Source organism: Parasteatoda tepidariorum, chromosome 1 (genome assembly GCF_043381705.1).
Source record: "Parasteatoda tepidariorum isolate YZ-2023 chromosome 1, CAS_Ptep_4.0, whole genome shotgun sequence".
Taxonomy (NCBI): Eukaryota; Metazoa; Arthropoda; class Arachnida; order Araneae; family Theridiidae; genus Parasteatoda; species Parasteatoda tepidariorum.
This window is the reverse complement of record NC_092204.1, coordinates 106615119-106627957: the sequence shown is the minus strand read 5'-3', so window position 1 is coordinate 106627957 and position 12839 is coordinate 106615119. Positions and strand designations below refer to the sequence as shown.

General features: G+C 26.9%; 1 protein-coding gene across 3 annotated transcripts in view; it reads left to right on the top strand.

The window, feature by feature from the left end:
- The window catches only part of LOC107441829 (calcineurin-binding protein cabin-1), a 74007-nt gene that overhangs the window by 14315 nt on the left and 46853 nt on the right, over positions 1-12839 (top strand). For all 3 annotated transcript variants that reach the window (XM_071184738.1, XM_016055212.4, XM_071184741.1), the window contains exons 10-15: positions 2386-2452; positions 2532-2736; positions 4287-4504; positions 5914-5996; positions 9433-9536; positions 10041-10185. In XM_071184738.1, coding sequence (XP_071040839.1) covers positions 2386-2452; positions 2532-2736; positions 4287-4504; positions 5914-5996; positions 9433-9536; positions 10041-10185 — 822 coding nt within the window. The remainder of the gene's footprint in view (positions 1-2385; positions 2453-2531; positions 2737-4286; positions 4505-5913; positions 5997-9432; positions 9537-10040; positions 10186-12839) is intronic.

Here is a 12839-nt window from a genome sequence, read left to right as displayed (position 1 = left end):
CTTGACGACATTAATTAAATCTTCTTTTTTAGTATTTCGATACATGCTTGATAATAAAAAGGATTGATCCTACCTGGTTTGAAGATATGGGTGTTTGTTGATGACGTTGATATTTGGAGTTTTCGCTTATACAAGCTATCCGTTTGTTAAAATAAGTATTCCCAAGTGGTATTCACAACTGTTTCACTACGATGGTACGAGTTCACTTTTATCGTTGTTGACGTTGAATGCGATGACTTATGTAGGAGAGAAGTATCGATCTCTTAGTTCGTTGAATGTCAATGTAGAGATTTTTTAATTGTGGACGGGAAATTGGTCATACAGGCGGTTGAATTGACCTTTGTTATAGAACGTAATTGTAGAAGATATTTCTTTATACAATTAGGCGGGGTAATTGGCCTCTTGAGTTGATTTTTTGCTGTAGAAGATATTTAGATCTTGAAATGTACCATAGGCGGTGGGATTGACCTTTTGAAGTTGAACGTTTTTCAGCAATATTTCGTTGTTTTCAAAGCGGGAAATTGGCAAAGTTCAGGCGATAGAATTGGCCTTCGTAGATAAAATTGTTCGAAGATACTTTGAATTATGCGACGGGGTTATTGGCTGACTTATGAAGTAGAGTTATTGCGCCTTTTGGTTTGGGCACTTTCGCTTTCAATTTCAAGCATCAGGTTCTACGATGACCGGGTCGAGCCCCCATGTTACGGACGGGGAATGTCGATGATAAGCTTCAAAGCAGTCTAGGGTTGCATTTGAAGCTTTTAATATGAAAAAAAAACACTTAAAAGACAATACAAAATAATTAAAGCTGTAACATCTTTTTAGAGTTGCCTCCCCATTGCCGTTCCGTGAATGAGTGCAGAGGAAGTCTGCTTTTGTGCAGATGGCGCTGCATGGCGCATGCAACATATATATATAAACAATTAATGTTCATCAATCCCTTCCTAATTCATATAGAAAAGCCACAATTATTAACATCAGTAGAATCTAGATGTAAATCTGTGATATTGGTATGTAAATGCCATAATAATAATAGATGGAAAAAACAGCTCATCATGAAATGGTGACATTGGTGAAGGAGCCTCTTCCCAGAAACTAAGATTTCTGGGTTTATGAAGCAATGATTAAGCATTTTCAAAAGCAGGGTGACTGGCAATTTATGAAAAGATTTAACTATGTTAAGGATTAGGCTGTTTCCATTCTGTTGACAAACAGATCCATAAGAAATTTTCTCTTCCAAAAATGGATTTATTCACAATTTTTTTAAAGCTCAATAAATTTTTGAATATTGTTATTATGTTAAAATATGTTTTTCGTTACTTAAATATTATTTTGTTCTGAAATGTTTGTTGGTCATCAGTGTTGCATTAAGGTCTTAGTCCAATAAATGTGTGTTTTAAAAATTTTTGGTTTTGAACATTTCTGGTAGTAGATTTTAGCTTTTAATGAAAGGGAAGAAAAAATCCTCAGCAAAAATGTCTGTTCAAGATATTACTGTTGTAGTTTCCCCTGAAAAAACTTTGTGAAATAGTATCTCACCAGGACTAAAATATGGTAAAGCTGATGTTTTGTCCTTGTAAGACTAAAGAAAGAATATGTATTATGATGTAAAAATTATGTGATTTTTAATATTTTTTTGATTCAAGTCACACCCATGAGGGAGAGAGAAGTTATAAATATATCTTCAAAAGTTAAAAAAGAATAGTGCACTAACTGTTTATAAGCTGCAATTGATGTGAGCACATTTTCTTCAAATGATCAGCTGGGGAGATAGATAGAGAAATAGAGCTGTAAATTTTATTTTTGCTTATGCTGTTATGTCATTGATTAACTGAAAAAAATTATGAACTAATTTTCTAGAAATTTTCTGCTTTTTGAACAAAATCATGAAAATTTTGATAAAAATACTTAAACTTAAACCTTGAAAAAAAAAAAGCAATATTTTTATCAAAATTTTTTGTTAATACATTCAAACAGCACTTTTGATTTATCTGAATTTCTTTTATAAGTAAAGAAAAAGTAGGTGAATTTGGTAACTAGTGTTTGAAAACTTAGACCAACCAATTTGAATAATGTTACTTAGAGCTTGGAGAAATTTTATTTAGAGTTTATTAAGTTTAAAGTGTTACTTTAGTAAGTTTTGAGACAACAATATTCTATTTAGAGTTTATATTCTTGGGTAGAATGAGATATTAATTAAATCATAAATTTTTTTGTTTTTGTTTGTGTTCTTTAAATAATGTATTTCATAGACTTAAGATTTGGATATATTGGAACGAAGCCAGGAATAATCATGAATTTACTGCAGTATATGAAGGTTAGCTTATTTTATTTTACTTGCACTTTAGAGTAATTATTATTATTTTTTTTTCATGAAAAATTTAGTTGGAAAGCTCTTGGGGATAGTTTAGTAAACATGTATGATGTTGTCTACAATGCGACTCCAACTATTGTAAGTTATAAAATAAATTAATTTTAATGTGATAAATAATATTTTTTAAAAAATTGCTTAAATTTACCTAAATTTTTAGTCTTTCAACTGCAAAATTGATTTATCTCAATATGGGGAAAATGCCAACAAAAATGAGGACAAATTGCAGTGCCCTTCTCCTATATCATCTTTGTCAGAGGCGTGCAGTAGCAGTTCAACTTTTCGCTGCAATGGTTTGCCACCTGGGCAAAAATCTGATGGTCTTCTTCAGCTTGCAAATAATGCCAGTCAAAGTGCAGCTAATGGTTTGTTTCATTCTTCCTTTCATTTTACAATCGTTGTTTCAATTCAATTGATAAATTTTTTTCTTCCAAAGCTTGTAATAAATGACTCTATTCAAAATTCAGCCATTAATATATTTCTAATTTTCTTTAGCAATTAAGTTTTTAATTTATGTCTATAACTATAATATAAATAGTCTGGAAATATGAATTGATAGTTCTTGCTGTTTTGATTTTGTAAAACTTTTGTGCTCCTCCAGATAAAATTAATAGATTAAATTAAGATACATACTTAAAATTAAGTTAAGCACTTTACTAGCCATACATCAGTGTATATTATTAATAAGTCAGTTTATCAGATGTAGGTTAATGTAGTTGTCATGATATTCCCGATAAAAATGTTTTGTCCTGATATTTTGATGATCTTGATTTTTGGGTGTTCAGAGCATCCTAATTTCTACGCACACAAATGTGGAATTTAAATTAATCGATTTGAAGAATCAGATATTTTGGTCTTTCGATCCAATATCTTTTATTTTAATTAATAATGCAAGTAAAAAAGGTAAAATTTGATGGTCCAAACTTAGGTCCACTAACTATATAAATGTATACATGATTTAGGCATATAGCCGTACTCATCATATCAAACTTTTTTGAAATTCAGTTATATTTTAGGAAGATGAAGCTGAATTAGCAGTTTTAGATTATAAAATTTTTATGAGTGCAAGTTCAAGAGTTATATTTTATTTTCAGCATATGTAGTTACATATCCTGTAAGGTGGAGATTTGTAAATTCCCAACTATTGATTTGTTTCTTTTATCTGATTTTTAAAATGATAGATTCCAATCATTGTAGTATCATAGAATTTTTAAATTTAGGGAGCATCTACTAAATTTTAAACAAAATGTTTCTGTATTTTTGTTTCAAAATTAATGAAACCCTATTCTGTTTAAAAACTTGATTGTAGTTTAACTTGATTACATATTTTAAATGCATATTTTAATTATACATTGGTATGAGGGAATATTAACTAATTGATTCTGGTAATTTTTTAATGCAACTATAAACATTTTAATATATTGATATTGATCTCAAACTATCATGAGTTGTTCAGTGCTCATACTAAAATCATGCTAGAATAAAATTAAACTAGAAACTATTGAAAGGTTCTGTTCTAGATAGAGTAATTCTAAAATTAAAAACAGTGTAGAATTTGCCTTTATTATACATCAATAGAACAAATTATATTTTATTTTAGTTTGTCATTTACCCTTTGAGAAAGTAATTAAGTATATGTTTGCTGTTTCAAAATAAAAATAAAAAATTAAAAAAAAGAAGAAGAAAATAATAATAAATAAATTAAATAATAATAATAACTTTTTCTTTGATCCACTATGAGGTCTGAAATATGTAATGTATAAATTTTATTTATATTTAATTTGAATGATAAAACTTATTCCATCCTTATTTTTATTTCCTTGGAAAACCTAGTTTTGTTTTATTTTGCTTATTTTTGTGTTACTAATTGTTATAAACATTTTTGTCAAATTTCAAAACTATTGACTGTTTTTAGAAAATAATGCAGTTGAAATGGAAGTTGATGATGTTCCCAGTGCAGGCAATTCTAATCAGTTACAGAATAGTTCTTATTTAGTTTTGCCTCAAATTGAAACTACACCAACTGATCTTTCAATGTATAATGATTCTGCTTCAGGTAGTAGGAGAACATCAAAAAGGAAACGTCTTCTTACAGAACTAAGTGAATTCTCATCAAAACGACGATCTACAAGAGTATGAACTTATTTAGATTTTTTTAGATAAATTTATTAATTTTAATTAAAATGTTTAGATAGGATTCATTATCAGAGCTTCCATTTAGTCTGGAAAATGTTGAATTGTCTGGGTTGATGGATTTTTTTTAACTAAAACCTAAAAAAAATCCCATAACAAAACTAGAAAATAACCTATCTTTAAATTCATTGTAAACATTTTGCAGCCTGGGAGTTTTAAAGTAAATTAATTTGATTTCTATAACGATTATTTTTTTCAAAATTTCTCTGCAACATATTTTCTGAAAATTATCAAAATGTAATTATAATTAATAGAAATTGTTTAAAAAATTTTTATTTTAAACTTTTTTCTTTAATTTTACCACTTTAACAGTTCAATAATATAATTCCACTCAGCTGGTAATGTTTATTTTTAAAAAATAAGTTTTTTGTTTAAATTAATTTTGAAGCTTAATCACAAGTAAATAATAAAATACGTCACTGCTAATTTTTGAATTAATTTTTTGCTTATTTGTTTGATTAGTACTGACATTCAGTTTTAAATAAACTAGCTATTTCTAAACACATTAAAAATAGTCTGGTACTGCCACCTGATGTAAAGATTGTTTTAATCTTTTTGGTGTGTTACTTTTGAACATTTCATCTTGGAAATATCAAGGGCAAGAGAAATAGAAGGCGAAACTCGACCCCATCATTTTGACGGGAACGAGAAGAAGAGGTTGCTTTCTATCTATAAGTTGTTCTTGTGTTGTATAATATCTAACTGTTAAACCTTCGCTTACTGAAATTTTACTTTTTATAAAATTTAATATTTGATATATTTTCCATCAAAAGTAAGTTTGATTATATATTGGATAAAAAATATTTTATCTCTAATGAAATATTGCTGTGTATGATAGCAATATTTTATCTCTAATGAAATATTGCTGTGTATGAAAGCAAAAATGTGTTTTGGAGTTTTAAGGAATTTTTCTAATGAGATCAATAGAGTTTTTATGACATTTTGGAGTTTTGATGACCAGTAGAAAAGTTAAGGAATATTATTTTTTGAAATGGAATGAGAAACCTGATTATTTATCAAAAAAAATTTTTTTTTATGTGTGCTATTTACACTTATTATTAGTTACAAAATATAAGTTAATCATTTATTTTTCATACCATTTATTAAATTTTTTTCAGCTACTTAGCCGAGTTGAAAAAATTTCAGAATTTTATTCCAGACTAAGTTTGGTTGACATTTAAAAGGGTAGTTTGCTGCCTGGATATAATCTAATTTTAAGCATGCAATTTTTGAAATAAAAAGTCCTTAAATGTTCTTTTTTAAAAAAGAGAGTTGTTTATTTGAAAGTTGCTTGTTTTTTATTCTATTGTGTACTATATAGTAAAAGTGAATTCATTTCAATTTATTAGGTTAGAAATCCTGCACTAAGGAAGCCTCATGATAATGTTAATTATCAAGAATTACTGCAAAAATTTTTGCCATCAAAACTCATGTAAGTTCAAAATTTTTAACTCATTACTTATATAAAAATTAGCATTATAATACATAAACTTGTTTTTTTTTTTAAATTGTTTTTTTAAATACTTTTTTTAATTAACTTGTTTAACGTCTGCAAGGATAAATGATGTGGAAGATAATCAATAAAAGTTGAATGAAAAGTTTCTTATTTACAGTCATTTTACATGGTTCTCTTTCAAATTGGTTTTCTTATTTGTGAGCTGCAATTTTTATTATGTCCATCCTTTAATCTATATCGTTATAAAATTTCATAAAAATAATTCCATTTAGAAACATTTTCTAAATTTTTTTTTAAATTTAAACCTTAGAAATTCTTTCTTTCTAATTGAATGATGTATAATATGAATTAAATATTTGATTAAATGATATATTTTTTTATAAAGCATTTGTAAAGCTGCCTTTGAAATATTGAAACACATTTCTTGTACTTACTCATGATTCTCAAATTTTTGCTTTAAATTTAATTAATTTTTGTGACCCATATTTTTATTGATCTTTAACCTAACATGCATTAAATAAAAACAAAGATTGTTGTATTAAATGTTTATGATCACAAGGTAAAGTTATTCTTTACTAGCAATAGTGTGGATGATAATAATGGAAACTAATTGTAACTACACCCTTGTGCAAATTAATTAAAACAAACTTTTTTTTTCGTGTTTTTTAAAGAAGATGTTTTGGGGTTGTTTCGGTTACAATGGGGTTGGACCTTTGCAGCCTATTGACGGTATGAGGCATTCTGAGCAGTACATTACTATTCTGGGTAAAAAAGTTGTTCCAGAGTTGAAGAAACGATACCCTGATGGAACAGGGATTTTTCAACAGGATTTAGCTCCTTGCCATACGTCCAAAATTGTCAAGAAATTCATGTCTGAGAATCAAATTGAGACATTGGAATGGCCAGGGAACTCTCCGGATATCAACCCAATTGAGAATCTCTGGGCCATATGCAAGAATCGCCTATTAAATATGGACTGTACAACTATAGAGAAGCTAATCATGGCATTAATTCATGTGTGGTACAAGGACACAAATATTATAAATGACTGTAAAACATTAGTGGAATACATGCCGAATCATGTCCAAATGTTAATAAAGTGTCGTGGAGATCTTATTATGCACTAAAAAGTTTTGAGTTTGTATAAATTTAAATAAAATATCATTTTCTCTTAGTTTTCCGAATTTATTGAGTTTGTTTAAATTAATTTGCACAAGGGTGTACATGGTCATCCATGATTTTGTAGTTACTTTTTTTTCATAAAAGAAAGAAAAAAAAATTTCTTTTGTAAAAAATACCATTTAAAACCTTTTTGTTCTTATTGCGTCAATAGTCTTAATTTTGAAGCCTAGCTAATGACTTTTGTGATATAATATTGAATGAAGTAAATTCAAATCATGAGACAATGGTTTCTCCCCTCCCCTAAGTATAAAAATTCTATATTTTATTCAAAATATGGCGATATTTTTGTTATTAAAATTTTGAAGTGTGTATAATATTTCCAAATTTATTTTGCTTATAAATAATTTTGCAATTATTTTATTGGAGTTAAGTGTATTTTGCTCTTAAAATATTTACTTAGTTTAAGTAAATTGAAAAATACTGCTAATTAAATCTAACATATTTCTGCAGTAATAAATGTCTGCAAAATACTCTCTTTTGATGGAGAGGAAAAAAATCCTGGGGCATTGTTTTGAGATTAATTTTTGTTTTTCTTTACTTTACTTAAATAATCTGTAGGAAAAATACATATTTTGCTTGTTCTGATTTAATGTATGTTGTCGGGTAAAACTGCAAAAAATTTTACTTGCCAATGAATGAAACCAAAGGTTCAACAAGTAAATATGAAATTGCTTACCTTTTTAGTGGTATCTGTTGTATGCAAATACAGTGGAGCATCGTTTATACGACGATCACTTATACGACGTTTACATTTATACGACGTTTTAGTGTGATCCCAAATCATTCCTATTCATTTTAATGTAAAAATATATCGTTTATACGACGCACAGAATCGGTTATACGTCGGTTTTTAGATTTTGTTCACGTTTATTTAATTTTTTATTTTTTCTTGTGTATTTTGAAAAAAGGCGGCATTTGCCAACATGAATGATACAGAAAAGGGTGCCAACAAGAATGCTTGGATGACGACCGTAATTTTTACTAGATGACTGAAAAAACTAGACAATATTATGAAGAGGCAAAAACGAAAAACTTTGCTATTCATCGACCAATGCCCAGCGCACCCATCGATACTAATTATTTTGGAAAATGTAAAAGCTCTCTTTTTTCCTGCAAATTGCGCAAGTGCGCTTCAGCCATTAGATTTGGCCGTGATTAGAAATCTAAAATTGCATCATAGAAAGCAGTAAGTTCAACTCGCTATTCAAAGCATTGTAGAGACTAATAGCAAGAAAATATAATTAAAGGTAACATACATTCAAACTGCTCACTGCAATTTTTCTTCTTTGGTTATTTGTTTGTTTTGCTTTGTCTAATTTAGAAATTTATGTAAATCAACACGTTAAACATTAAAATTAACTGAAAACAGAGTTAGTTTCAGTTTTAGAAGTAAAAATCGATTATACGACGTTATCGTTTATACGACGTTTTTCGGTGGTCCCTTCGGCGTCGTATAAACGATGCTCCACTGTATTTCATTGAAATTAATGTAGAAAATGTATACAAAAAACAAATTCTACTGCAGTTTTTAATTATTTACTAGCATTCATCTTGGAACTAATAAAGATATTTTTAAGTGTATATAATTATATTTAAAACATATGAAATATTTTATAAGAAGGGAAAAGAATTTCTTTGTTGGGGAGGGAAATACAAAAAAAGCATTTTGCATGAAGTGGGTCTGTTTTGTCCATCCAGCGGGCACAGAAATCCCATCATAATATATTTTTGCTAGCATATTATTTGCTTTAAAATAATCATTAGTTTCTTACATTTTTCATTAATCAATTGTGCTTTTTAAATTAGTTTTGCATTTTCTCCTAAACTACTGTACATATGTAGATAGCAATAAAACTAGAAAGGAAATTGGAAATTAAACATTTGAAGCAAATAAGGAATATTTTTTCAATTTATTTATTTTTATAATTTTTGTTTTGTTTATTTTATGCATAATATATACTGGATTTCTAGTATTTAATTAGTTATGAAAGGAAGCGATAAAAAATTAACATGGTTTGAAAAAATAAAATTGTTTAAAACATTTGTGTATATTTTATCTAATTTTTGAAAGTTTCATGATCTCAAATAAGCCATCTTTCCTCCTTTTATTTTGCTTTTTTTTACTTTGTATTTGTATAAGACATCACTGAACTTTGTTGTATTGAGTATGTATGTTATTAAGACATCCATGCATTGATCTCTACAATGAAGAAACTATTTTGAACTTTAGTGGAGATGGTAAATTTGAAGAGCAGGATGAAGACAGTGAAACTGCATCAAATGATAAAGGCAGTGATCTCAACTATGGGCAATCATCTGAACATGAAAAAAATGGTATGCTTGTCTAGTTATGCAGATTTTTTATGATTTTGTTTTAATCTCATTTTGGTAGATATAATGTTTTAAGATATGAGTAGTAATTCTCAGTTTATTTGTAATTTTAAAAAAATAAATTAATAAACATGCTGCTGTTTTTTTTCTTCTTTTTTTGTATAAAGAAAATTAATTAAAAAAGAAACAATAGTTAGAATTTCATTTGCTTAACTTTAAGGGAAAAACTTAAGACTATTATTAATTTTGCAATTTTTGTTATTTATAATTTTTTTTTTCAAATTAAAGTTAGTCTTTTTTTTCTTTCATGCATGAAAAGCATTAAAAAGAGGAAAAAAGCAGTATTCTGAATATTTGAATTTTAAGGGAAAAGCTTTTAAACATAATGTATGTATATTCTCATAAAATATTAAAGGACTGAATATTATGAGAATCTTAGTTATGTTAAGATGCATAATTTTTTGTCATTAATAGAAGATGTTATGAGTCAATTTTCATTATTTTCAGATAAAGCATCAAGTTTTAATGAACTTGTTTCTACTGAGAAGGATGACGTAAATGATTTCCTCAAAAATAATCAATCTAATGGAGGAATAATAGATCTGCTTTATAACTATGTTACAATTCTTGGAAGTAAAAGTTCATTAGTGTGGTTTGTAAATTTTTCTCTTATTAATATTCATTAAAGTTGAGCTAAATTTCAATTATAACATAAAAAAAGCAATATATAAAGTTGAAACAAAACAAGTTAAAGGCAAATAGTATTCCAGTATTATAAACTAGTATCTTCATCTATGCTAAGATTTAAAATGTAAAAATTTTAGAATTTTTCAGATTGCAAAGAAATGTTATAACAAAACTGACTTCATATCACCCAACCATGGCCTTGTTTTTCAGGACTCCACTCTTGAATGACCATTTTAGGAATGCCATGTAGTTTTGAAATGAGTCAGATGACGTTAACAGACGTTCTCTCTCTCTTAACTTACACACCACAACAAATAAAGGTCTTTCAGCTACAAAAAAAAAATTATGTTTCTCTGCATATAGGTGTTTGTTGTATCAGGATTTCACTGTTAAACTAGTGACTCAAAGCTTTCCAACAATGGTGAGAGTAAGGTTCTACAATGGCAATACAGCATCTCTTAATTTTTTTATTTTCAATCCTAACTTACTGAAAATTCTCTTCTGAAACCGAATATCTAATTGTTGTTTTTTTCTCTTCATAAATGCTTATTTTTTTTAATTATTAGACATTTAAATTGCCAAAAAAGGCCTCCGTAAGTGATGAAATCAAAAACGATCCCTGATTGGTTATGACGTCACGTGTGCTGAACAGAAATTTACCACCTCCATCCGCTAAGGCTATTTCAATGCTCTTTTAGTTTTGATATCACTTATATTGTATGAACATCCAGTGCATATTGTTAGTAAAAATTTTGTGAATTGAATTTACAGCTTTGAGAGTATGTGCAAAGTTAAAGAAAGATTTTTAAAACTTCAATTTGTTTTTTTATCACTAAAATACCTGAAAAAATGATTGTTCAGCTTTTTACAGTGAATCAACATTTCTTTTCGGATGAAATCAGTGGTGTTTAAGTTTATAGAAAATATTATTTTATTCCACTCATTAAGTTGAAATAATGCTCCATTAAAGCCTAAGTACTTAATTAAAGTCAGTCGCAGATTGGATAGAAATAGTATACATTTAGATATAGGGTGGATTATTCTATTATTCGCTATTGCATTAAAACAAATCAGTGTTTTCATAAATATAGTCCAATGAAAAATATCTATCCATCATTATTATAACCTATGTTTTTAAGTTAAAATATTCAGGTAATAAAATTTAAATTTGCCTTTTTTTAAGTTTCTATTTTTATATTTATTCAAAAATACACATCTATTCTTAGAAATTGTTTTTATTTTTTAATTTATAAATTTTAATTCCTCTTTCTGCAATATAGTATTTACACAGTATGATTATCATTACTTTTCTTCTTATTTCTGAAAACTATTTGTCAATGTTTGCAAAGAAGAATTTTAAAATAGTAAAATTAATGCATTATGCATTTTTAATGAAAAAAAATTTAATTAAAATAGGTGAAAAAATCTCATGTTAATCATTCGGTATCGCAGAAAACGAAGCAACGCTTTCACGAATCTAGTTCATTGAAATATATCTGTCTATCATCATCATTTTAATCTAGGTGCTTATACTTAAAATTTCACTTAATGTATTTTCTTTTTGCCACATAATTTAAGTGTCTATCATTAATCTAGACGTTTTTGTTTCGCTAAAGCTAATGAATTAAAAAAAATTATGCAAAATTAAATGAAATTCTGATGCACATTTTTTATTATTTATTAAATAATTAAATAGACAGTAATGTTGATATTGTTCTCAAAATTTTTATTCTTTGAGTAAATAGGGATTTTACTATATCAAAAATTATTTTTATATGTATTTATAAAATTTAATTCCTGTTTCTGTTGTGTAGAACTAAATAAATGCATTTTCTTGATTTCAAAGCTCTTATAACATAGATTAACGTAAATTAAAATAATGTGAATAAAATAAACTGGAATATATTAGTTTTTTTTCCTTCTAACTTAAAATTTTTTTTTCTGCAAAAATAATTTAAAAGTTATGATGGGATTGCAATTTTTTTCAAAAGGTTACTGCTATGCTAAATATAATTCCCTGCATTTAATTCAAGCTAGAATAAGTAAAATAAAATAATAATAACTTAAGCTTTTCTACATTTTTAAAGTCTAAAACTATTCTTTATAAAAAAATGATTCAAATTTTTTTTTTCACTTATCATGAAAATAAATCTTCAAAATGAATTTGAAATACACTTTAAAATTAAGATTAACGTGTCTAAAAAAATGAAAGAACAAAATTGTAATGAAAATAAATCTTCAAAATTAATGTGAACACTTTAAAATTAAGAATAACACGTCTAAAAAAAATGTAAGAACAAAATTATATTGTATTTATAATGTATCATTTCAATAAGTAATATCAGGCGTCCATAACTTATGCTAACACGGTTTTTATTTTTAACACCTTACCATAACTTATACTAAAAAATCTTACTACTCAGAACTAGAGAATTCCGTCAACTATTAACAATATTTCAGTGCATACCATTAAAATTTAAGATATTATAAAAATACGCAAAATGAGCTGGAATATATTAATTCCTTTTTTTTCTTCTTTTAACTTAAAATTAAATTTTATAAATATGTATTAAGTCTACATTTTCATTAAGCTTCATTAGGGCACAATTTATTATACAT